The 25,993-nt window shown below is 40.9% G+C and overlaps 3 protein-coding genes across 5 annotated transcripts in view; 2 read left to right on the forward strand and 1 right to left on the reverse strand.

The window, feature by feature from the left end:
- The window catches only part of LOC116331085 (importin-13-like), a 32,615-nt gene extending 29,902 nt beyond the window's left edge, over positions 1–2,713 (forward strand). Inside the window, exon 23 of the mRNA XM_031753632.2 lies at positions 400–2,713. Coding sequence (XP_031609492.1) covers positions 400–496 — 97 coding nt within the window. The 3' untranslated portion in view covers positions 497–2,713. The remainder of the gene's footprint in view (positions 1–399) is intronic.
- A 1,481-nt stretch (positions 2,714–4,194) lies between these two features.
- Positions 4,195–19,947, forward strand: pfas (phosphoribosylformylglycinamidine synthase). The gene is made up of 28 exons (XM_031753635.2): positions 4,195–4,527; positions 6,408–6,530; positions 6,697–6,832; positions 7,725–7,830; positions 7,936–8,134; positions 10,733–10,838; positions 10,935–11,075; positions 11,163–11,287; positions 11,375–11,503; positions 12,498–12,635; positions 12,862–12,990; positions 13,100–13,173; positions 13,251–13,407; positions 13,500–13,561; positions 13,677–13,838; positions 13,976–14,212; positions 14,310–14,540; positions 14,679–14,859; positions 14,967–15,050; positions 15,228–15,383; positions 15,634–15,753; positions 15,851–15,996; positions 16,080–16,287; positions 16,690–16,769; positions 16,871–16,985; positions 17,074–17,223; positions 17,381–17,521; positions 19,355–19,947. The coding sequence occupies exons 1-28, from the start codon at positions 4,203–4,205 to the stop codon at positions 19,663–19,665; spliced, it is 4,272 nt and encodes a 1,423-aa protein (XP_031609495.2). The 5' UTR covers positions 4,195–4,202; the 3' UTR covers positions 19,666–19,947.
- A 34-nt stretch (positions 19,948–19,981) lies between these two features.
- On the reverse strand, positions 19,982–25,908 carry si:dkey-183n20.15 (RING-HC_RNF170 domain-containing protein). Of its 3 annotated transcripts, none has more exons than XM_039607105.1 (7): positions 25,756–25,908; positions 24,146–24,239; positions 23,559–23,661; positions 22,936–23,044; positions 21,683–21,756; positions 21,486–21,596; positions 19,982–20,920 (listed from the first exon to the last, which is right to left on the reverse strand). In XM_039607105.1, exons 3-7 carry the CDS (start codon positions 23,571–23,573, stop codon positions 20,585–20,587), a joined length of 645 nt encoding a protein of 214 aa, XP_039463039.1. In that variant the 5' UTR covers positions 23,574–23,661; positions 24,146–24,239; positions 25,756–25,908; the 3' UTR covers positions 19,982–20,584. The 3 variants fall into 3 exon arrangements, with proteins under 3 accessions (XP_039463039.1, XP_031609497.1, XP_039463040.1); XM_031753637.2 differs by having other exon boundaries at positions 25,627–25,906; XM_039607106.1 differs by lacking the exon at positions 24,146–24,239 and having other exon boundaries at positions 25,627–25,906.
- Positions 25,909–25,993: the final 85 nt, after the last annotated feature.

Consider the following 25,993-nt stretch of genomic DNA (forward strand, 5'->3'; position numbering starts at 1 on the left):
TATTGGACCAGAATACATGGCATACGTGCCTACAGGATGTTTTTTGCTCAAACTGGAAATTTACTCCTGGTAGTTCGTTCAGATCGAGGTCAAATCACATTCACACCATAAACGAACCACACAAAACTACCTCCTCCAAAGTGTCTCGGTGCGGTTGTTTTTGTCTGCACCTAAGCGCGATTACTGTGTCACAGCTGCACAAAGGAACGGCACCAAGGGGGAAAACAAACCAGAGTTCTGCTCTACGTTTGGAGTCAAATGTTTGTAAAATATGAGACTGTACTGATTATGCTTTAAACACATGTTTGCACACAAAGAAGGAAGCAGCCCAAGGAGTAATTTACATACACTTTACAATTGTTTCTTTTCTGCCTTCTTTTCTCCTCTTTTGTTAAACAGAGAGCGAGTGAACAAGAGGAGGGTGAAGGATATAGTAAAGGAGTTTACGCTACTGTGCAGAGGCCTCCATGGTACAGAGTACGCCGCTGAGTACTGAAACTCTACCCTTGAACTTTCACCTAACCATGACCTCTGTCTTCAGTGCAAAACAGCTGGATGCCACAACAACACAGTTCTCTTCAACCCCTTCAGCGAAGATATCATGAAATGATTGTAATGTAACCGAACCCGCTGCAGAACAAGACATGAAACCATTCCAGTGCAGATGCGCCATTGGATTAATGGACAAACATTAAATCCATGGCTCTAGAGAGGCCATGATTTATTTTTTTCTTTTTTTGTTATAATCTTGATTGTTTCTCTCGCCCTCCTGCCTCTCTTCTCTTACTTAAAGGTCTTTTGTTAAGTCAAGCTTTGAGGAGAAGTGCTGCCACACATCTCCTTTTCTCTCTGTCTTGTTCTGCCTTTCTAGATCTTCCTGTGGTTCCTAGATTGTTTCCTGGTGATTAGCATCCATATGAAATGGTAGTGGTATCGTACGTAGCTACTTAACATTATTTTCAAAATGAATCAAATTAATTATATAAATGTATATGTATGCACATATATTAAGACAGTGGTTTTCAGTCCTGCTGCTGCTATGAAGAAAGGAGAAAAGGACCAATGTTAGGGGGAGGGGCGGGGGGTTCTGCAGGAAGACTGACGTTGATATAATATTTAGTCCTACTCATGCCCCTTGTGGTCTCTGCATTTGCCAAATTATCATGAATCTTTCTTTTTTGTGTTTTGTTTTTAAATAAATGCCTTTTATGGGATTTATATGGAGACAGAAAGCTGAAGACCACATTAACTTGGTCAGTCTTGCCCTGCCCAGTGTGTACAGGGCTGTACCTCATGTACATACGATTCCACCCAGTCATATTGCAGTCTCCTCAGGTTTGTAGATAGTGGGTAATGCAGTGGTCCCTTAGGTAAAGCAGGGCTGCCTACAGTAACAAAATGAAAGGAAAATAAATTGTAGTTGCTGGAAGAGAACGCGGCCCAAGATGTAAATGAAGAAGGGAACAGACTGCTGGGAGGGAATAATAATCCTGACGGTGGACTGCTTAGTCACTGTAATTGTGCAAAAATATTAATCAACTTGTGCATATTAACAGTTATTGCTGAACACTTATGTGTATTTGAGTGTATGCGTGTGTTCATACCTGTATGTATGAGAGGTTGTGCATGAGTGTGTGCGCGTGTGTCTGCACAGATTATATCTTTTTCCACTTGTTTAGTGCACTTATATCAGACCTACAATTCACATGCATAATTTCTGCCGGTTTTTTAAAGAAAGAGCCCAGTCATCCATTCGTATCTTCATACCACTCTTATTCAGCTTACTCTCTTCATTAAAACTGACCATGCACGTCCAAATATTTCACCTCTGCTGCTCACCAGCAACCACACCCATCTATTAAACCTCCTTTTCATGTGGAAAATCATTACTGAGATTCATCCGTCTGTTATTGACACCAACTACTGCTCTTAATGAACTGCTTGCAAACAAGCTACCCAGAATCCTTGTACCCACCTGGGTCACTGCCTTGGAGAGGACCGAGAAGGATTAGAGAGTTCAGTAACAAATTGCAAGACCGCTGAGAAAGTTTTTTGAAACCGACATTCTGTGCTCATCTAATATGCCTGAGACATTATTGGTGGAGTGATGCGAGGGCTGTAAAATACACTGTCTAGTGAATCAGCAGGACCAGCTGACACCTAATGACACTCAGCATTTGAAATGTACTTTGTGGTCTCTGATAAAACTTTATCTCAGTCTAATCCTTCTGTCTTATCCGCGGTGCCTGCAGACATGTAGCATGTATGTGTTTTTGTGGGGAGGGGGTGGGTGGGGGCGAGGTAGGGTAGAGATGCGATTTGTGGCGTGAGATCCGAGGCGTGAATCAGCTTTGGAGTGAGCTGTTCTGCTTCAGAGTCTGATATGAACTGTGACGTTGAATGCCGATCCTCTGTCGGTGTTGCGCTCTTACTCTGAGGCGAGGAAATGAACAATGTTTGTCACAGTTTAAAGAACGACTCGTAGGTGGAGGAGGAGGGGAGGGAGGTATGAAATGTACTTGGTTTTTTTTGTACCTTGGCTTTAATTTATTAAATATATCTAAGACTGCAACTCTTGACTTTTTATGTGTGTGGGGGAGTATTTTTGTTCTCTTCCTTCAACACTTGCATTAAAATGTCTGCAACCTCCTGCATATATTTTCCAGTTTTCAAAACGTTTTACACAACTAAGAAAATGTCTTTAATTGTTTTGTTTTTTTATAGTTTGAGAGAGTGAGCCTATTATGCGAATTTACAACTCCATATTTCTGTTTTTGGACTGCACCAGAGCAGCACTGTATTACTCACAGTTCAAAACAGTAGTTATTTACCTTATTCTGCTCCTGGGTCCAAACCCAGTGTATCCTATCCTCTCTCTTTAATGTCACCTTTAGTTAAAGCCAACTCTTTTCTGATTGGCTGTACCTGGTACATCAAGTTTAAACAGCAGTTGGGTGCAATTTCTTTATACTCACAACATGAATTGTGTCCCTGAGATGACTATATTACCAACACCCACAGCAGCTTTTTGCTTACAGGGTTTATTTGCACATATATTTGAATGGTAGCGTCAGAATAACCATAAAGAACATGAAAACATGGATCCACCCTGCCTTGTATCAGGCTTGTGATTGTGTTGTAATAATATGGGCAATACTTTCTTGGCACACTTTGGGCCCCTTAGTACCAAATGAGCATTATTTAAAGGCCACAGCCGACCTGAGTATTGTACCAATCTTCTGATGGCTGCTTCCAGCAGGCTTGTTCGTGGTGTCACAAAATTTAAATGAACATGAGAGTGAGTCCTCTGTACTCAGATGGCCTCCACAGTCACCAGATCTCAGTCCAATAGAGCATCTCTTGGATGTGGACCAAATCTGCAGCAGCTGTGTGATGTTTACTGTCTTAGTGTGGACTGAGATCTCTGAGGAATTTTTTCAGCACCTTGTTGAATTTTTGCCACAAAGATGCAGGAAAGATGTGCAGGGAGAGTTTATGTGAGAAGAAATAAAGAAAACAGTAATTGGCTCCCTTGAGCTGTATACAGTTCGACAGGATGTTAGAAATACTAAGATTAATAGTCAAAGTAAACCCCCAAAGTTTTCCAGCATGAAGATCTAAATGACATGCTCCCCCCCCCCAGTTCTATTAATTTCAGCTTGTTCTGAATCATTTTAAATAAAAGGATTGTTTTCAGGTGTTTTAGACATTTTAAAAAGAAAAGAAAAAAATAATTAACAAGTTGCTTCCCTGTTGGCAGTTTTCACATTAAAAGTTCGATGCCTCCCAAAATTCACTGACATTGCCGAAACTTTTGCCATGAGAACTGTTTTTATTATATCATATTATATCAAGTATGTTTGCTGATAATGATAAACAGACTGCCATCAACAGGATTTACAAATAGGATTTATATAAAATAAAGAAATAACCTGTTTTGAAAGCATTATCCTCCTTTTGTCCTTTTTTGGCCACTTAAAATATCTTTATAGGACTGTTGTGCAATTTCTGCTCCTCTTTGGCCAGAACTCGATTGAAAAAGACATTTTTAATGCCAATGAGACTTTTACCCTGAATAAATAAAGGATAAATAGAAATCACTTTGCCAAAACAAAACAAAACACAAAAAGCAGATTCCAGCTTCTACCTTGTGACAGGAAAGTTCACTGTTGCTCAAAATGAGCTGATATCATTCAGTATGGATGAAATATGAGATAAAATTGGCAGATTATAAGCCAACAAGTAATTTACCACAGTTTGAATACTGGCGATCGTCTTTGAGCAAATACTGGAAATCATTTTTTGCTACAACACCCATTCCCACTTGCGCATGCGTCTTGCAGTTTGAGTGGATCACACGTGGGTGCAGAGGTCCAGCCATCCTTCCATCCATTCAGTCAGTCAGTCAATCAGTGTGCAGACCGCAGCTAACCCAGCCGCTTTCAGTCCGTCCTGCAGGAGCAGAAGTTACTCCGGGACTCCAGCAGAGACCAGGTTTGATCCCAGACAGCGTAATTGCTGCTGCACGTAAGTTAGCTAACGTGCTTTCTGCTAACTCTGCTGCCTTTTAGCCGCTTAGCTTCCACACAGGAAACATGGAAAACTCCCCCAGCTCTGTTTAGGCACGAGTCACTTATTAAGAAGTTGTATCCCTTATAATGTGTCGTTGTTGTGTTACAGTCAGTGTTGACACAGAGGTGTGTGTGTGTGTGTGTGTGTGTGTGTGTGTGTGTGTGTGTGTGTGTTGAAGGGGGTTGCAGTTTGTAGCGTGTTAAGCGCATAACAGAAAACTCCTGACCGTGCAGTGTGTGACCTGCAATATGCATACAATCAGTGGGCTATTTGTCGGGATAGTTTGTGTGTGTGATTTTATATTGGACATAGTTCTGCATTTATTATTGTAATGTAGGTTTTATTAAGTCTAAATAGAAAGTTCACCTGAGCCACAGCAAATATATATAAAAAAGTGAATAAATACTTTTGAAACCATGAAATCGCGAGTGTTAATGACAAACATCTCTTATCTCTTGAAAATCTGATGACATGAATTATTTTTTAATTAGAATATTTTTAATGAGTGATAGGGTACTGCTCATTTTTCTTTAGGGGAGTCCAGAATGTCTTATGTGAAGGAAAAAAACTTATTCTCTGCACATGTGTCAGTACATGTAGATTATAGGTCACAGAAAACCTTCACATGTTGGTTTTCTAACCTAGCAAAAGTGTTTTACATGTTTATAATTCAAACAACTTGAGTCTGGATCTAGAATTTTTCCAGATGTTTTACCAAAAATTGATTAACTTTTTTTGTAATTAAAAATTGGAATAGTTATTGACTTGAATACAACTTTCAAACTTTGTTGTGGTCCCTGGGTTGTATGTTCAACATGCTGATATCGTTGGCTTTCTGTGACGATTTGCTACATTTTTCTCCTTTTGACTCAAACGTACAGTGGACCGAAAACTTTTAGAAACTACAAATAAATTGAGATTATGCAGTATTAATAGTTTTTATTTGTTTTGAACTTAATGTACAGTAAATGAAAATTAGATTTCAGTGTGTTTTCTGCTAATGTAAATTCTTAGAATTTCAAATTAAAATAAAGTGATCTGTACCAACGTTCTTTCTTTTAGCTCCTGTTCCACCTTTCCAGCAAATTTTATGAAATTCACCTCTGTAGTTTGTGTAATCTTGCTGAAAATCAAACAAAGACTCATGTTCACCTTACTTTAAGAAAAAGCCTAAGCCAGAGTGAGAATTTGTCTGGTAACATCCTCTCTGTTCTGTGTGCTTTTGAGGTCCTTGGCACAAAACGTGCAGATTCAGCCTCCCTCCTCTTTCTTTTATCACTTCATTAAATCGCTGACTCCATGATGATGAAATCAGGGCAACATAGCATGTTGCAGGACTCCACTTCTTTTTCCTGTTTGGGTTCAGATGAAGTGTAGCCCAATCCTGCTACAGCTAATGGCTTGTAATCAAAACATTTAAAGCTCTTAAAGCTTTTTAAAAGTGCCATATCTAAACATAGATTACACTGATATACTGAGAGATGGCTTTCACAGGCTCTCTGAGGTCTTGCAGAGGTGTTGGAGTTGTAGGCTTTTTGCAGTATTACGAGTGGCCTGCTATCTCATTATTGGTTTGTCTTGACCTGAATCGATCTGGAAACAAGGGTCGGCCTCAGTGAGAAGATTTGAGAGGGCATACTTAATATTGGTCATCAATTTTATACTTTGGACTCTGATGTAATGACTCGTTACTTCAGAAAATGCAGTTAGTAATAGGCTAAATCAATTCTATTGAGAAACGATCCCTAAAATTCACCTTCTTTGACCCTCTACAATTGATTTGACTAATGCACTACCCTCTGCCTTTAAACTGGATTTGTGTATCTCTTCATCAGTCATGGCTGTCGTGAGGTTCTACAGTAATGAAGCTCTGAATAGTCGGGCCTTACAGAGGGCAGCCAAGCTCTACCCACATCTGTTAGTCACGACTGAGCTGTGCTACAATGTGGAACTGACAGGTGAGTGTGTAACAGGCCTTGAAGATGCTAATTATTATGGATGTGGATAGAATGAGCATTAAAGTCACTGAATTCACCTTAAAGGTTTTTTACTAGTCTCCCACTTAAAATGTCACATTTATATCTGTTTATAATGTTTTGTCCTGCTGTGATTTTTCTCCTGCAGGCTGTGAGAGTCTCAGCGCTGAGCAGAAGGGGGTTCTACTCTGGTTGTTTCGTCATCCTCTGCACGCAGAGCCGCTGTCTGAGAAACCAAACCTCACAGAGGGCAGTGGGGAGAAACTGGTGGAGATCGGGCCCAGGTACTGCTGCCTGGTTTTTAGAGATAATTCATTTGCATCTCACAGTCTTTTTGCTTAGCACAAAACACACAGATGCCATCTGCAGTTGATTGACCAGGCAATCACTGCTCTTATTTTGAAAGTTCAGTCACTGCCAAGCAGCTAGTCCTGGCCTTTCCATGTGAATCCTTAGAAATCAGCTGCTTTACCAGTGAGGATCCGACATCCAGCTCCACTGTTTTTGGATTGCAGCTGGGACTGCTAGTCCTTGTTCTTCTTTGAGATCCACAGCACCTCTCTAACTACAATGGTTCAGATATTGCAGTTCCAGGCAGCAGGTCGCGATTACAAGCTGCAAGAAGATGGAACTGAAAGAAACATACAAATCTGTATCTCTGCATTTTCAAATGTTTGTGTTCCAGGTTCTGTATGTTTGTTTTCTTGGCAGTTGGCGATATATTGTGCATTTCTATTTGTACTCTATTCTTTGATTATGTATTCCCCCACTTTTTTTCTCTTTTTTTTCTCCTGCCTTAGACATTGTCATACTGTATGAATAAGATTCCAGTTAGTGAAATGAGAACTTATGGTTATGAAATACAGAAACAAAGAAGTCAAACTGGTAAACTGCAAACAAGCCAGGCCGTGAGGGTTCTGGCCAAGACGTTTTTGACTTCCTGTCGCATACATTAAAATAAATACTGTCTGTACTGAACAATGTTAGGCAGGTGTTCACTGTGACCAAGGGTAAGTAATATGGAAATCTTTAAAAGTGCTGCACAGACTGTAGGCGAGCCTGACTTAAAAGTAAATAGGGAAACATATGGTACAGTTTTAATTAAAATAATTCTTTAAATCGTTCATATGAGAGAAAGTCTACATTATAAAAAAGTCTTTTATGTTATATTTTCAGGTTGAACTTCTCCACTGCCTGGTCCACTAACGCTGTGTCCATCTGCCAGAGTGCCGGTCTCACTAACGTCACCCGAGTCGAGCTGTCGCGCAGGTTTCTCATCAAGGTGTTAACACACACACACAGAGAAAAATCTACATATATATATTTTTCTTTTTCTTTCGCGACTTCATTTTCTGGATCTAATGTGAACTGTCTGTCTCCGCTTCAGCCCAAGACCGAGCAGAGTGTGAGTGAAATCAGTGGAGATATGAAGAAGCTGATTGAGTGTCTGTATGACAGCATGACGGAGTGCATCTATCAACACCCCATCACCTCCTTCACTGTGGAAACAGAACCTCAGGCGGTGTTCGACGTGGACATCCTGGGGAAGGGTCGCGCAGCCTTGGAGAGCGCTAATGATGAGCTGGGTGAGAATTTATTCATTTTTTAATTTTTTTACACTTTAATAGAGTTTCCTTACTGGGGCTCTCTTAATTAATGTAGCATTATTGAGCCTCATCCTGTTTTAATCTCTGCTTTTACTTTCCTCAATCAGTCTTTTATTGCATTTAATGAACTGTGACCTGCCTCTCTTCTCATTGTCTGCTCTTCCTTTATGCTGCTTCTCAGTTTTACAATGGTCTGTGAGTACACTGCTAATAATGTCACATGATGCATGACATTATTACTTAGCTGGTTGAAGTCACAGGACGGCAGTGATGCTGCTGATTATCTTGCACGTGCATGTGTGTGTCTAATGTAAAACCCTAAAGAGATAAAGGCTCGCTCGATTGAAGGACTGAATAAACTGATCTGAGTGATATTTGAAGCCGAGATTTTTGTTTGTTTGTTTCTGGTTGACTAAAAGTTTTTAGTCCTTGTACCTGACCATTTTCTTTGTTAGTTAGTTTGTTTGTTAAGGTTTGTATTACACAGAAAACAAGGGACTGAACCAGTGCTTAGTCCAGTTACGACTTATTAGTTTATTTTTTATCTTTAAGTGCTTTGTTACAAGCAGTATGTCATAAAATCCCAAAGATAACAGTTTTACAGGCATAAAATGGTATTTTTGTACCCATGAGGTGATTCTTAAAGAGCTATTAACTAAAAATTTGGCGTATTTCAGCATAGTGTGTAATTTGTCCTTAAACAATTTGAGTAAACTGGAGAACAAATGACTTATTGGCAGACCTAAAAAAAAAAAAAAAGGTGAATTGTATCTGAAATGTGTAAAAGCAGAAAACGCTGTCAGTCATGGACTGGCCTTCCCGGAGCCCTGACCTCAGCATCACTGAACACTGTGAGATCATCTTGTCATCAACTAAAGGCAGAAAACACTCAAAGGTCTTTGATTTTCATTGCCTAAGCTGTGTTGAAGAACAAAGGTGTTCATACCAAATACTGAGTTTTAAAACTGTACAGACTCTATTTTTACTAATATACTATATTTACATTAACATACAAATAAATTAGAAGTGGCTTGAGACATTACTGTATAAGATAATAAAAACAGTTAAGTTTTTTTCCTAGAAAAAGTTGGATGCAGCGGTTAATCACACATTAAAATCATTTTTGTTTCCCTAGTGACACTGGTTTTATTTAAGGATCATTGTTAAGTTAAGGTGTGTCATTTCTAAGGTGCAATTGTTGCAAATCGTTCTTGGTTTTATCTTTTCTTACTTTAATTATTGCTATTTACCGCTCTTAACTAACCATCTTTAACATCTGTTGCAGTCTGTCCAAAATGCAGCTGCACATATTTTACCTGTTTCTAGGAAGAGATGACTTGCATCTTTATTCACTCTCTGTTAGTTTTACAGTCAATTTTAAAATTCCTAGTTTAGCTTTGAATGCTAAAGCACTCCAGTATGTCTCACTCGGTCTCTCTCCTTCGGGTTTATGAGCCGGTTGTAACATGATCTTCTATTCGCCGACCTGGAGCTGCAGTCACACTGTGGTGAAAGCTGTAGGCTGACAGAAATGGCCAGTTGCTATTGTTTGACCAGACGACCCTGTTTTCTCTTCCAACTCCTTAATTTTTCCTTTAAATAATATTTAAAGTTCATGGAAATCTCCTGCAAAAACAAGCTCAATAATTATGTGATGATTTCTGACTTACTAAAATGATTAAGATTGCAGTTACGGCCCACAGTAAAAATAATTTCTGCAGCCATACGAAAAAGTCAGTTCTGTCATCTGTGCGTAACGGCGATTTTCTGTGTAATGACCCAGAACTGTAAAGCATTTCATGTGTCTGCACGCTGAGGGATTATTTCTTCCTAATAATGTGAACAGGTTTCAGACTGACACCAGCCACAGTGACAGAACGTGGCGTGCGTTCTTATGTTCATGCTCTGCTTATTCGCTCAGCTTCATTAACATTCACAAGCAGCTCAAAGGAATGAGAATCATTTCAGTGCACATACTTTGTAGGCGCTCCCATGCTCGGCTGGTGAATTGAGGAGATAATTAAAAAGAGGTATATGTGGAATTTGTTCTGACTACAGCGGCTTTGAATCCTTATGAAATCAATTTTACACTCAGTATTTTGGTGTTTAATAGACGGGACACAAGTTTGTTATGCAGTGTGGATCCTTGGAATACTAATTGTAATGTATTCATGCTAAGTACTGCTTAAGTTTAAGTGCAGTGGAAGTGATCAAATTTATGTATACACGAGCCAAAACCATCTCAGAGTTGTCGGCTTTGTTGTGTTTTGAAGCATGTTTGAATGCATGTCGATGAATGTGAGTCGAATGTTGAATGTGTTGAGTTGTTGAATGTGTGTCGATTGATTTTTATTTCGCCCGAGGGTTAAATGATATTTTTCCAAGTTTATTTATAGAGCACAATTCAGGGGAAGAAATGCTGACCGAAGTGCTGTGCACCTTTTTAGAAGAGCACATTTTGAATCAATAGTAAATGGATGGAAACTACTCATTGCTCTTTAAATGATCGGGTGATGCCATGTGGTTGTTTTTTCAGTATTGAGAAACTTTATGTATGCACTTTTGTGGTTGGTGCAGGCTTGGCCTTTGACTCCTGGGATCTGGACTACTACACATTGATGTTCCAGAGGATTGAAAGGAACCCCACCAGTGTGGAATGTTTTGACCTGGCCCAGTCCAATAGGTGGGGTTGTCTGCAGTGAACAGATTGGCAGGACTGCTCTGTGTGTTGTGTGTTTTTGGTGTTCATACGCTGCAAGGCTTTCTTTGTCCTTCCCAGTGAGCACAGTCGTCACTGGTTCTTCCGGGGGCGGATGGTGATCGACGGGAAGGAGCAGAAGGAGACTCTTTTCAGCCTCATAATGGACACGCAGCAGCACAGCAACCAGAACAACGTCATCAAGTTCTGCGACAACAGCAGGTAGTAGTGGCAACAGCAGGGGCGAGCACACTTGTGAGTGTGTCTGTCTATTTTGGCTCACTGTAAATTTTGTGTGTGTGTGTTCAGTGGCATCAAAGGCATGGAGCTTGAGTTCATTTACCCAAAAGACCCATCCCAAGCGAGCCCGTATGAGACTCGGCGATCACTAAGACATGTCATCTTCACAGCAGAGACGCACAACTTCCCGACTGGTTAGGGCGCAAAAAGTTTTGGACTTATTTAAAATGCAAGTTTCTGTTTTTACCTGAGATTAATCCTGAGCTGCATGGACATTTTAGGTGTATCACCGTTCAGCGGAGCAACCACAGGGACTGGTGGTCGTATCAGAGATGTCCAGAGTGCCGGACGAGGAGGCCACGTCATTGTTGGCACTGCGGGATACTGCTTCGGGAACCTGCACATACCAGGTCCAAGACTCTATACATCTAATTTTAAAGGGCATGCTTTAAAACAGCCGTCCCCAACTTTTTTTTGCGACACGAATTGGTTTAATCTCAGACAATATTTTCACGGAGCGGATACGGCCTTTAAGGTATCGCGGATAAATACAACACAATAAATGATACGACCAAGACAAAAACTGTGGTATTTTGTAAATATAATAATAAACGTGAATTCACTGTCTAACTTTTTTAGCAGCGTCTTCCTGAAATGCGGCAACAACATTGAGAGTAACGTCCTCCTCTCTCCCCCTTAATGCTCTCTGGTTGCTATGGTAACACGTAAACATTTCTTTCGAAATAAGACACACAACTACAATACGGGAAAAGACCCAGAGAACCAGAGTTAACGATAAAAACCCTGAAAGCCATAAATTTCACACCCGAGCCTCGACTCTTGCGCCCCGGTACCAAACGACTCATGAACCGGTCCATGGCCCGGGGATTGGGGGCCGCTGCTTTAAAACCTACAGGACAACAAATTAAAATCCACATATTAGAGTTATTATAATATATCACAAGTCTTCACTACAAAGTAAAAGCTTTAAATACCTAAATATAGTTTTTATCCATGAGTCATTTTGACACCATGTGAGGATGCTAAAATGGTTTTGGTTAGAATTTGGTGTTGATCAGTGAATTGCCAGTTCAGGAAAGTAAAAAGGTGGTTTCATTAAAGTATAAAAATTCTCTCTTTAAAGGTAAAATTGAAGAATTTTACCAGATTCATTTAGATAAACCTAGATGTCATCTGGATAACAGTGAAAAAGAATCTGAAAGTCTTGAATGATTTGCCACATGCACGGCATCTATACAGAAAATGGATAATGGTCCAGTAATGAAACCCTGAGGCACACCATGCCAAACATAAAAAAGATGCGTTTTTGTTAATAACGTAAAACCTGGTTGGACTGTGCTGCACAGAAACTGACCTTGAGCCAACATGCCTTTTCCTCTGTAGGATATGATCTCCCATGGGAATGTAAAGGAGAGGGATGGGAGTATCCCTCCACCTTTGCCCCTCCCCTGCAGGTGGCCATTGAAGCCAGCGATGGAGCGTCGGACTACGGCAACAAGTTTGGAGAACCTGTCCTCTCGGGTAGGAAGACCTGCAAGTACACACTAAACACATACGTTTAAACAAGGATACAAATCCAATATTATCACTGTTTTTGCAGAAAATTCATTTTGTCTCTTTTCCTTAGACTGCTTCCCAAAAACATTGCATCTGTAAATCTGTAACCTGTTTTCTAACGTAAATGTACAAATTTATGAATGACTATTGAATTATTTCGGCACTGCTTTAACATCTAACCCTCCTTTAGGCTTTGCTCGTTCCTTCGGCATGCGGCTGGCTAATGGGGAGCGACGGGAGTGGATTAAGCCGATCATGTTCAGTGGTGGTCTTGGTTCTATCGAAGATATACACGTGAAGAAAGAAGCGCCAGAGCCTGGTGATGCTTTAACACACTGTGTGAAATGACATTAATCAATTCGGAGGCTATATTTACACACATTGATCAGTGACTCACAGAGACTCTCTGCCGCTCTGCTGTCCATCAGGAATGGAGGTGGTGAAGATCGGAGGGCCGGTGTACAGGATCGGTGTAGGAGGAGGAGCAGCCTCTTCTGTTCAAGTATGGACACTACAATTAATCAATGACCTCATGTGACGTGAATGTTTTTCAGTATTTAAGTACATGTAAACTTGTAGGTCCAGGGGGACAACTCCAGCGACAGGGATCTGGGTGCTGTCCAGAGGGGAGATGCTGAGATGGAGCAAAAGATGAACCGTGCTCTCAGGGCATGCCTGGAAAGAAGCGGTGGAAATCCAATCTGCAGTATACATGATCAGGGGGCAGGAGGAAATGGTGAGGAAAATGTGGCTTCTTTAAGAGGTTATATAAAGCTTAGAAATGAGAGAAAAACCAAGGTATTGAACCTATACTCTCATTTTTTTTAGGTAATGTGCTCAAGGAGCTCAGTGAGCCAGCAGGAGCTGTGATATACTGCAGTAGATTCAAGGTAATCACCACATGAGCACAGCTTTCTGTTTGTGTTTTTAAACACATTTCTTGTATTTTCTTTTGAATCCAACAGGATAAATGTCTGGATTTTTTTTTTATGCTTTGTGTTGTAGAAAGGTGACCCCACACTGAGTGTGCTGGAGCTGTGGGGGGCCGAGTATCAGGAGAGCAATGCCCTCCTGCTGCAGCCATCAGACCGGTCCTTCCTGGAGAGGGTGTGTCAAAGGGAGAAGTGTCCTGTTGACTTTGTGGGAAACATCACAGGAGACGGCAAGGCACGTTTTAGACTGGCTCGAGTCAATACATGCACATCTATCATACCGGTCATTTCACCTTGTTGGCTAGGTCATAATGCCACAAGTGTCTCACTGAGTAAGATCCATGCTCAGTGAATTACTGATTTCTCACTCAGATTGTGCTGGTCCATGATGAGGGAGGAAGTGGCGATGTGGCAGACAGCGGGCGTTGTCCTGTGGACCTGCAGCTGGAGTGGGTTCTGGGAAAGATGCCGCAGAAGGAGTTTAAGGTGGAGTCACTGGCCCTGAATCATCAAACACTGAGTCTTCCTGCTGGGCTGACTGTCAAAGATGCTCTGCACAGAGTTTTACGTTTGCCTGCTGTGGCGTCCAAACGCTACCTGACCAACAAGGTGTGTGTGTATATACCCGTCTTACAGTCTCTTGTTTTTAGAAATAACTTGTGCAGACACTGTGATTCTCTCTGTTGTCTCTCTCTCCCTCCATCAGGTGGACCGGTCTGTGACTGGGTTGGTTGCCCAGCAACAGTGTGTCGGCCCTCTTCACACCCCATTGGCCGATGTGGCTGTTGTTGCTCTATCACCTTTCAGCCTAGGGGGAGCAGCAACAGCCATTGGGGAGCAGCCAATTAAAGGGCTGGTGTGTCCTGCAGCAGGGGCTCGCATGGCTGTGGGTGAGGCTCTGACCAATCTGGTGTTTGCAAGGGTAACAGAACTAAAGGTGAGTAAATGTGCAGAAACAAACAAGCTTAATTAATATATCGCAGATATGCAAAAATGTAAAAAGGTGTATTTTTAATCCCAACATGATGTAATTATTAGAATTTTATTATTATTATTATTATTTTAATCTTGTCAGGATGTGAAGTGCAGTGGTAACTGGATGTGGGCTGCTAAGCTACCTGGAGAGGGGGCATGCCTGTGGGAAGCCTGCAAAGCCATGTGTGCAGTCATGGGTCAGCTGGGAGTGGCCATCGATGGAGGCAAGGACTCTCTGAGCATGGCTGCTAGAGTTGGAAAAGAGACGGTCAAAGCTCCAGGTACTCTGTGTGTGTGCGTGTGCGTGCGTGCGTGTGCGTGCGTGTGTGTGTGTGTGTGTGTGTGTGTGAACTGTCTAAACTTAGCTTTCGCTCTGCTTCTTTTTCAGGTGCTCTTGTTATTTCAGCATATGCTGTCTGCCCTGACATCACTGCTACTGTGACGCCTGATCTCGAGGATCCAGATGGCAAAGGTATAACGCACACACCAAGATTCAAATCTGTCAGTGTTTTAATGGCATAAAAAATAAGTTAGTTTTCCTTATTTAGAGCTTTTAATTTCTATTTTCATGCTTCTCTCACTCACGCTACGCACATCGTACTCTCAGTAACAGATGGCCTGCCTCTGACTTTTTGTCCTCTGTCTGCAGGCGTGTTGTTGTGGGTTCCTCTCAGTCCAGGCCATCATCGTCTGGGAGGCTCTGCCCTGGCTCAGTGCTACAGCCAGCTGGGAGACTGCTCTCCTGACCTGGACCAGCCAGAACTATTGACAGCCTGTTTCAACACCACTCAGAAACTCATACACGGTCAGTTTGCACAGGGAAAACATCTCCTTGCCACGGAGAGGGAAAAGGTTGGCAGCGACTTATACTGCGAGCAAAGTTTTCTCCAGTGTTTTTTTTTTTTTTTCTTCTTCAGTTTTGTTTAAATATTCCATTAAATTCTTACTGCACAGCCACAGCTCTGCACTGTGACGAGAGAGCCACCTAGTGGCTTGAAAAGCTCCTAAAAAAATAAGAACAACAACAACATGGAATCTATTTTGTGTCCTTTCAGATCGCCTGCTGAGTGCAGGTCATGACGTCAGTGACGGAGGCCTTCTTACCTGCTTGCTAGAGATGGCGTTTGCAGGAAACCGTGGGATTGATGTTGAATTGACTTCACAAGGAGCTGGAGGTTAGAGACTGAATGTGTTATTTCCCTTTCCTTACCAGTTAATTACACATACATAATGCAAATTAACTGTGAGTTTCAAATCTTTTGCCACGTGCAGTCATGGAGCTGTTGTTCAGCGAGGAGCTGGGTTTGGTTCTGGAGGTTTCACAGTCAGATTTAGAAACTGTGTGTCAAAGATACAGCGATGCAGGCGTCCAGTGCCTTCATATCGGCAGAACATGTGGCTTTGGACCAGAAGCCATGGTGAGACGTTAAACCTGGCATGGACTCGGGTCTTGTGTGTTTGTAAGGGATGACCGCTGTCTTTCATCTCACTTGTCTTCCAGGTCAGGGTCCGTGTAGATGGAAAGGAGGTGCTGAGGGGGCTGCTGCCTGACCTTAGAGCAATATGGGAGGACACGAGTTTCCAGCTGGAGCGTCTCCAAGCCAATGAGCTGTGTATTAAACAGGAGGAGGAGGGGCTATCAAAGAGGACACAGCCATACTTTAAACTGACCTTTAACCCCTCTGAAATGCCCACCATCAGCCAACCTGGTATCAATAACTTGTTGTACTCCAGAACTGGAATTAATGGTTGTTTTTATTATGAAGTCAAACACTCTTTGGTTATTTAATTGTCTATAAACTATAATTTAGCATAACAGTTGGGTGTATCCCCACTGGGGAAGTCCTCCAAGAACAACAAACCTTTGAAGCATTTTATTCAGTTCGCTAGTGGTTCAAACTGCTAGTAGCAACACTGAAATGATGCAACAGCTAGCCGCTAACTGGTAATGCATTGTCATCTATTGCTGTGGTTCTTTATAAGTCTGTTTCAGCTTTTATATTTTCACTTTACATCATTTCCCAGTGTGCTGATTTGTGCAGGTTTTGTCAGATATAATCATTTATTAATACGCTGTGAATTTGTCTTTTTAAACTGTTCTGCTCTTTTAGCACGTGTTGCTGTGGTCAGAGAGGAGGGCAGTAATGGAGATCGAGAGATGTCTGTCTCCTTGTACATGGCGGGCTTTGAGGTCATTAACGACAGCCTTATGAACCAGATATCTGCTCATCTAAATCTAAACTGTGTTGCATGTGTTCATTATTGAACTTTGTAATGTAAATGTGTGTGTAGGTTTGGGATGTCACCATGCAAGACCTGTGCACTGGCTCACTAATGCTGGACCCTTTCAAAGCAGTTGTCTTTGTTGGTGGTTTCAGCTATGCAGACGTTCTGGGATCAGCTAAAGGTAATCGCACTTGCACGCACTCAGACATAAACCACTGTGAGGTACATATTCTTTTTTTCCTGTGTAACAATATTACTTTTTCATAAAGGTTGGGCAGCTACTGTTGCCTACAACCCCAAGGCCAAGGCTGAATTTGATCGTTTCCGACAACGTGAGGATACAGTGAGTCTGGGCGTATGTAATGGCTGTCAGCTGCTCGCCTTGCTGGGCTGGGTGGGAGAGAGCGAGGAAGGAGTGGGTAAGAGGACAATGCAAAGAAAGCCATGGAAATGTTTCTTGAAAATGTGATGACTGAAATAAAGCAACACAATAACTTAGTAGTGAATTAAAACAGAATTGTTTAGAATAATTTTTAATCCTGATGTTTTTTGTCTTGCCTTTTTTATTCTCTCCAGAATCTGAAGTGGTGCTGAGTCACAATAAGTCTGGCAGGTTTGAGTCGCGTTTTGTCAGCGTTGGGATCCAGGACTCTCCATCCATCTGGCTGAGAGGCATGGAGGGCTCAGCGCTGGGAGTCTGGGTTGCACATGGAGAAGGTAAAGTCAGATCAACACGAGAGGTCTACTGCTACTACAGGATTTGTAGTCAGGTTTAACCAAGCGAGCTTAGTATCATGACAGTGGGTCACAACTTACTGAACTAAATCACAGTGGTAACTTACGCTTAACTTAAACTCACCAGCTGTAAAAACAGTACCCACAAACCAGTTCTGTTCTATTGAAAAATGGTGTCTTAGAACAGCGATCCCCAACCTCCCCAACCCCCGGGCCGGTACCGGTCTTTGAGTCGTTTGGTACCAGGTCATGAGAGTTGAGACTTGGGTGTGAAGTTTATGGTTTTCAGGGTTTTTATTCTGAAAACCATAAATAATAAACCATAAATCCTTTATCATTATTTGTTATTGTTTTTATCATTAACTTGGTTTCCATGGGTCTTTTCCTGTGTGTTATAAATAAATTTTCTTTTTCTTGGTACCAGTACTGGTTTTATTTTGTTGTATTTATCCACGACACTTTAAAGGCAAGTCCGTGAAAATATTGTTGGACATAAACCGGTCTGTGGCACAAAAAAGGTTGGGGACCGCTGTCTTAGAAGACACTAGAGCAGGGGTGGGGGAACTCTAGGCCTCAAGGGCCAGTGTCCTGCAGGTTTTAGCAGGTGTCCTTGATCCAACACAGCTGATTTATATGGCTAAATTACATCCTCAACATGTCTTGAAGTTCTCCAGAAGCCTGGTAATGAACTATTCATTTGATTCATGCGTGTTGACCCAGGGTGATATCTAAAACCTGCAGGACACTGGCCCGTGAGGCCTGGAGTTCCCCACCCCTGCACTAGAGGATCCTGTGGAGTTCAAATATTCAGAGATGATGATAGATCATTTAATTAATTTTACTATAATACATGAAAACTCAGGATGTTTGGACATGAATTCTTTATATGTGATCAGGAGTTGATCAAGCAAACATGAGCAAACTTGGCCCACAGGGTAAATCCTAGGGCTAGGATGTTATCAGATCAGATACCATGACTTTGCCTACCAAACATCAAGGGGCTAAAATGACCCATATGTAGCATTTATTCTTACAACAGCTTGTAACTATGTTATGACTGTTCAATTTTCAACAGGCATAAAATAGTATTTTGCATCAACAAGGCAAACTTGGCATATCTTCTCATGATGCACTGTCTTTAAAAACTTTGCGGAAACTGGATAAGTACAAAAGACGATGTGGCAGGCTTAAAAGCTATCTGCAGGAAATGAACAGTAGCTGACATTCATGTCCTTAAGAAATATGGGAGAAAGAAAAGCAAAAACCTGGCATAAGACCTGAGAGATGACATGTTTCCCTTCAGCTGATCTATCTGCTGTTCACTAAACCCTCATCAGAAATAGTCTCGGTGGAAGGTTGGCTGACAAGAAGTCATTTTTGAGGAAGGGAAATTGAAGTGGGGGGGATAAAGCTGAGGTATATCAGATTACACACGAACTGGACCGAAAATCTGTGACATCATCTGTAAAACACGTTGGCGGCTCTGTCGTGGTTCGGCCCTGCTTTTCAGCCATGGTGTTGGGATCTTGTCAAAATGTAAGGAATTATGAATATAGAAAAGTATGTAGTGAAGGTGGTCATAGCCAAAATTTTCTAGCTTTATATATTTCCATTAAAATTTTGCACACGTCAATAAATCACTGAGCTATTTATCATTTTTCTAGCAAAATGTACAGAAATGATGAGCCCCCCTCTTTAAACTTACATAACATCAAAGATTAATCTGGTTGCCTAACAAGTCACAGGTCAGTATGCTCTGTAATCAGCACCTGTGTTTAGTATTGATTTTTCCCCTAACTTTTTTCTCTCCCGTAGGTCTTGTGCAATTCCGTAGCTCTCGGGCTCAGGACCTGATTATTTCTGGTGGACTAGCCCCCCTGCGTTACCTTGACGACCAGGGTCATCCCACTGAAGAATACCCTCTCAACCCTAACGGCTCACCGCAGGGTATCGCAGGACTCTGCTCCAGGGACGGCAGACACCTGGCCATGATGCCCCACCCGGAGCGCTGCACCCTGAGCTGGCAGTGGCCCTGGGCCCCGAGGGACTTCAGACCTTCTCTCACACCTTCGCCCTGGCTGCGTATGTTCAAGAACGCAGCTTCTTGGTGCAGCAACCAAGAGTGATATTCCTCCATTAACACGTTTCTAGTGCTGTCAAAGTAGGGCGTCACCTGAAACTGTCATGTCTGTTTACATTTTGTTACCCACCTTTTTACTTACTGGGGTACGCTGGTGTTTATGCATTATTTCTGCCTGTTATACTTTATTGACCTATGGATTAAACATGAATTCCATAGGTTTAATCTGCATATTGTACAAAACTGCAGGTCTGTGTGATTAGTGTTGGTCTGCTGAAACATCCACTACTGAACTTGCTAACAATAAATGATTTAATACTGAAAAAAAGTGGTGTAGTGTGACGTGATAAAGGACAGCTATATAAATCAATAAATATTCTTTATTTAAACCATAAAAACTTAAATTTATACAATGTCAAGTATTTACATGGATGTCAATAATACAGTACTGACGTGACACATGTTCTGTAGCTTACTGGAACAACACGTTTGGGTTTTTTTCTTTTTGTTTTTTATATAATGGACCCAAAAGACTCCTATCTGTGTCTCTGGGAAATCGCAAGCTAAAAAAATAATATAGATTATTAAAATATAAAAGATGCAATGCATGTTAATAGACACTGGTAGATTTTTTTTTTTTTTTTTTTTTAAAAGGGAAAACAAAGACAAGTCAAATACTTAAGGACTCAAGAAGGGTTAAGGATTTGTAACCACATCTGAACCTACACATTGCATAACGTCATATTTTTAGTTTGACTTTAGCATGAACTCTGTAAACAGTTCACAAAAACACCTGGAATCTGAATCCACATTTGGGGAGGCTCAGACAACCTCTAACACCTTGACTGTTGCATGCTGTGCAGTTGTCAATATTCTTCTAACCACTAATCCAGTCAGAAGGAAGAAATTCAATAAAAGTCCATGTCTAACAGTTTGTGCTGCCACGCTCCAGCTGCTCATGCTCTCTAAAGTGAATCTCCCATCACTCCCTGTGAGGTGGTAGCATTTCCAGGGTGTCTCTCTGGTGTTATTTGCTGGTTGATATTGATAACACAGATAAGGAGCAGGATGACCACCACCAGGTCGTCCAGGACACCTAGCAGTCCACAGAGAGAGGGGTCTGTTTCTAGGGTACTCGATGAAGACACGGCATCCAGAGCAGGGGAGGAGATGGACATCACAGTCCCCACGCAGCACAGAGCAACCCTGAACAGAAACAGCCACACGAGTCCTCCCATGGTGCCCAGGCCACGAACCAGTAACTGCAGAAGCAGGGGTGTGTCACAGAGGTAGTCTGTTACCTGGAGGAGTGAGTATGCAGGAAGAAGTCAGACAACCAGACACCAAATGGATCAAGTTGGAGCAATCAAAAATGATCCACAAGATTTTTGAATGACCACTTCTACACTATTCTGCTGATTTCCTGATGCTGCATTTATTATATTTGTGTCTCTCTTAAAAGCAAGAAATAAATTATTCTAAATGTATTTATAGTCAAAACTAGCTCCAGTTCTTAAGCATGAACACTACAGGATATGTTTTCAAAGGAATAAAAACACACAAAGAAGGTCACATGGCTTCTAGGTGTGCCATTGTGAGCTGTTGAGCTCATACCTCCTTTGTCTATCACTGTTGGTTAAACAGGACAATAATTACTAGGTTGCATAAGAGTTATTCCCGTTTCTAACTCTTCGAGGAAATAATGAAAGAATTCTTTTCTTCCCTTTCAGATACCCTGATAGATACCACGGCTTATGATATCTTAGAATAATAACAATAAAAGTACTCTTGGCTCTTTGATACGTGTGTTTGCTGTTGGGGAGTAGCAGTACAATGATGTTACTGATGTTTTAACAGAGTACTGACCCTGCGTGGAGCTCCAGAATAACGTTTGTTGTAGGCTGTGATTTCTCCAAGAACTTCTTTTGACTGCTGGTCTGATCGGGTCTCGTTGAACAGGTGGCAGAGCACGCTGACCTGCAAGATTACAAGTTTTTTTATTTCACGTCCACACTCGTAACACTTTTATGATGTACAGTAAAAGAACTACGTGAATACCGCACCTTCTGTCTGCAAAGTGGACAGCTGATTGCGTCTAACCATGACCCATGCCTCCAATAGGTGATAAGACAGGGAGCTGCAGAATCAAACACAACTATTTATTTAACTCGTCATTTAATCTATAACAGATAGTATCAAGGTTGGATGAGTGCATTCATGCCATAAATGTTGCTCAAAAGTTACAGATATGAACATCTAATTGACCATCTCAGATTTGCCTGAAGAAATTCCAGGAGAAACACTTCCTAATAGGATTTTGCAGATATCCAGAATTTCAGGTTCTCACTCCTACTGTTTAGTTTTTTTTTTAAAGCAATACATTTATGCACAGTCATGGTTCAGTGTCAGGTTCATATTGGAAACATGAGAGAAAACCATCCCAAGTTTTGGATATTCTTCAAAGAATATTATGTGCCTTGAATATGAGAAGCTGTGAACAAAATATCAGTCCTCTACCTGCAAAAATGTGGTGTCTTTAGGCCTCCAAATCTGCTGGTAGAGATTGGACATAATATTTCAGGGATTTCAACAGTCATTACATGCTAACCACTCTTGAGCCTCTATATTCATAGTGCCATGTTACCAGATATTTACACCAGAAAACTGAAGGATCTAGCTCTAATTTTTCTAGATAAAAAAAAAACAAGTCCTAAATGACAGAACCTGAAATGTATTCCCCACTGAGAAGTCAATCTTTCTCCTGGATTCTTTTTTTCAGGCAAATATAAGGTAGAATGACCCTGTAGCAAAAATTACAAGAGCCCTTTTTTAAAAGGAGATTTGCAAAGACCTGAACATTTTTACATGGTTAGCCTAATATATAATTCTATGTATTATAGGACCTCTAAGGTCAACTCATAGCACAAAACTCCTTAATGTTCAAAGTGTAAATTATGAACTTGGGTTAATGATGTTAAGGTTTTGCTTTCCTAGTAGCTGGCATAAAACCTCCATCTCACATCGTCTGTGAACACATACCTTACTGTGTTTCGTCATTTGCTGCTCTATCTACAAGTGTAATGGGTGGACCATGGCAAAAGTTAATTATTAAAAGCCAAACAGATGGGCCAAACAGATGGGCCTGAAACAGCTACAGCACACTTTTTCTACACTGATCAGTGAATGAATCGCATAAACTAAGACATGAAGTGTGAGCCCAAATCACAGATGATGGAGCGAACGGGTGCGTGTGTAAAATAATTAGAGTCTGAGAAGATTTTGGTCAGTTTGTGTAAATGTGTGCAGGATCTCGTACCGCAGAACAAATGGCCGCAGTTCGTCTGGACTGGGAATCTGGCCGTCTGCAGGCAGACTGGGCAGTGCCAGTCTCGTCTGTTTGAAGACAGACATGCCTGCATGGATTCCTAAAAACAAGAGAGACGAGGAGACATAGAAGAGAAGAGATAAGTGAAAGGCAGGAAGAAGGAAAAGGACAATGATAGAAGAATCGATAAGCGTTTTCTATTCCTATTCCTGGTGTTCATGGATTTCAAGTGAAATAATCTCGAAAAAGCTTATACTGATGTAACGATGAAACAGAACACAACACAATAGAAAACTTTTGATTTGAGTCATGCAAGCAGTGACAACAACTTCCTACACCAGACTGTGCCCCCAATAAAAGCAATAAATTACTTTTTTTTATAACACAGGAAGTGTCTTATAAATAATGTTTTCCCAGTTTCCGTGTAGAAGAAACTGTTTTAAAAATCCAAATTAATGTAACCCTTTAAGTTAAAGCATGAAAATCACCCAAGTGCTTCAGCGATAGTGACAAACAGAAGTGTAACCCCCACTGAAAACAAGGAAATATAATAATTCAGCCCCTGCATGACATGAGCTTTACTGTGAGTGTATGCGTTTGTGTGAACCACTCACCTTTTGGCAGCTCATATACGTTGATGTTGACTGATCAGGTGTGCACAGCAAATACGTGGATTATCCTACAGGCGACCCTGACTCAGTGGAACTTCAGTCTGATCTGAAACATGACATTACATAGCAACATAGATAAACACACCTGTAATGCTCATTTATCTAACTAATGATTTAATTATTGACGTGTGAGATAAAGAGAACAGAAGCTCAGCTCTTCTCTGTTTGCGGATTACGGCTACTGATGCTCTGACTACAGCGTTCGGACTGCTAATTTAAATGGTTTGTAAAGCTTAGCCTGCACTAACAGGTGAAATGATTTTTTTCAGATGGAAAGATGAAACTGTTAATAACGATATGCTCAAATCAAAGAAGCTTGCAGGTTTATAACAGATTTCATTTTTCAAAAAACTTCAGTATCAATTTATGGCTTAGATCACCTAATGAGGTTAACATTAGGTCTGGTCTTTCATACAAATCAAGAAATCTGTAAGAAACACACTCAACAAATTCCCCCAAACCTTCTCTAACAATTTGGTAAAGCACAAAATCATATTTCTATTACAGAAAACATTGGAAAAAAGACTCACCTGGACTTAAATCTGTAGCATGGGTGTATAGAGGTTAGGCAGATAGATAATCACTGTCTTCTAGAAGGAAGTGAAGTGCTGCCCAACAGCATCACTGAACAAAATAAATTGAAGCTCCCTGTTAATGATCAACTACATTTTCCAATATCAGCTGGCCTGTGAGTCTTTCTACTTAAAGGGGACAGCATTGTGGTCAGATCAATACATTGGTGCTTTGTACAAAACTCACTTACTTCCCTTTAAAATAGGCAGCTGTCAACCTTTAGTCTCAAATAAATACAAAAAACTGAGAAAAAAAATCAACATATTTGTCCCTTCAGTCTGGCCAGAGGTAACCAGTTTGGGTCGCATGAACAGATCAAAGCCAGAAAAGATTCCTCCTACGCTTTGTTTAAGTAGGTTAGATTTGAACTTGCCAATAATTTACCCAGAGTTTACTTAGCCAAAACCCTGTCCATGCAATGCTTTTTTATATTACTACACTAAGGGTACTTCAACGGATCCTTTGATCCAAATCCAAGTTGCAGTGTGAAAGCAAGAAATGTCCAAATCGGTGGATAGTGAAAGCATTAAAAACAGAGTACTACATGAACATAGCTTTGAATTATTGTGGCAAATATTTGTGGCAAAGCAACGTAGTGTCAAATGTTGTGACAACCATCACGTACTTTTCCAAGGCAGCTATTGCAGAAATATCTTGTCAAATATTTGCCCTGGCACTATACCTTAGAAGCTAAAAAGGGGAAGTTCATGTGGATCAAATCCTCTAAAAATAGCCACTATAAGGTCAAGGTCTCAGAGTGGCAGAAATCAGGAGATAAATGAGGTCCTCATCCAAAGAAAGTTTAATGGGTAAAGTCCAGAGTCAGTTCAAGCACGTACCATTTTACAAGTGTGTCAAATTTTAGCTTTGCTTTGTAATCATTATGTTGCTTGCTGGGTGATGTAACAATCCACTTGTAATATATGCTTTTTAAGATTTGTTTGTAATTTTCCATGGTGTGTGGCTTGGGAAAGCATGTGACACAGGGAAGATTTCATATCAACTAGACACAACCTCATGTGAGGCATAAAATAAATGGGTAACTTGAGAAAATTTATTGCCTTCATGGGAAATGATTTACTGGCAGAGAGTAGTTGACAAGCTGCCAGGGTTTTAGTGCCTCTCTGGGAATAGTGCAGATTACAGAAAATACTTGTATAGCCAATAAAACGTGTCCTAGGGATTATCATTCCAACAGTATTTTTCTTAAGGCTCTGCCTAAGAAAACTGGCTGTGCAGGATTTTGAATTTGTTGGGTGTGATAATAAAATATTTTAAAGCAGAGAAGTCAAACATGGCATAAACTGCAGTGGGGAGATGTTGGCTGAGCAAGCTCGAGCCACATTTATGTTTGGGCCAGTATCTGTTGCTCAGTATGACTTTTTACATGGTTTAGGTTGTGACTTGTTTCAAGAAGCAAATAGTTTGAAATATTTACCTTTGCCTGCAAATCTGAGTGTCCTTTTGGGAATTCGATACTGTCTCGTTTCAACTAAAGTTATCATATCAGTGTATAAAGATTTTAGTCACGATGCTGTAGGCTCGAGCAGGGTTTTTATTACTTAACTGTTAACTGCAGGTGAAATGACGACCTCATTTGGGGGAAACTGATACTGTAACCTTTATAAAACACAATAAATAATGCTAAATCAGCTACGCTCCATTTTCTTCTAATACCTTGTTTTCCTGTTCCCTAATATCCGTGGACAAAGAAAATGACTCACTAAGCGGATAGAAAATGTGTTTATTTTGTCCAGATAATTGAGGCGTACACGAATTTTAAATCAAACTGTCTGATTGGCCAG

Source organism: Oreochromis aureus, linkage group 23 (assembly GCF_013358895.1).
Source record: "Oreochromis aureus strain Israel breed Guangdong linkage group 23, ZZ_aureus, whole genome shotgun sequence".
Lineage (NCBI taxonomy): Eukaryota > Metazoa > Chordata > Actinopteri > Cichliformes > Cichlidae > Oreochromis > Oreochromis aureus.

Coding starts and splice junctions, on each gene's coding strand:
- pfas (XM_031753635.2), top strand. CDS start 4,203: ATGAAATATGAGATAAAATTGGCAGATTATAAGCCAACAAGTAATTTA. Junction 8,135..10,732: donor GAGCGCTAATGATGAGCTGG/GTGAGAATTTAT, acceptor TGGTTGGTGCAG/GCTTGGCCTTTGACTCCTGG. Junction 13,839..13,975: donor ACATCACAGGAGACGGCAAG/GCACGTTTTAGA, acceptor TTTCTCACTCAG/ATTGTGCTGGTCCATGATGA.
- si:dkey-183n20.15 (XM_039607105.1), bottom strand. Junction 21,757..22,935: donor CTGCGGCCATTTGTTCTGCG/GTACGAGATCCT, acceptor TTGATTCTGCAG/CTCCCTGTCTTATCACCTAT. Junction 21,597..21,682: donor GTCCACTTTGCAGACAGAAG/GTGCGGTATTCA, acceptor GTAATCTTGCAG/GTCAGCGTGCTCTGCCACCT.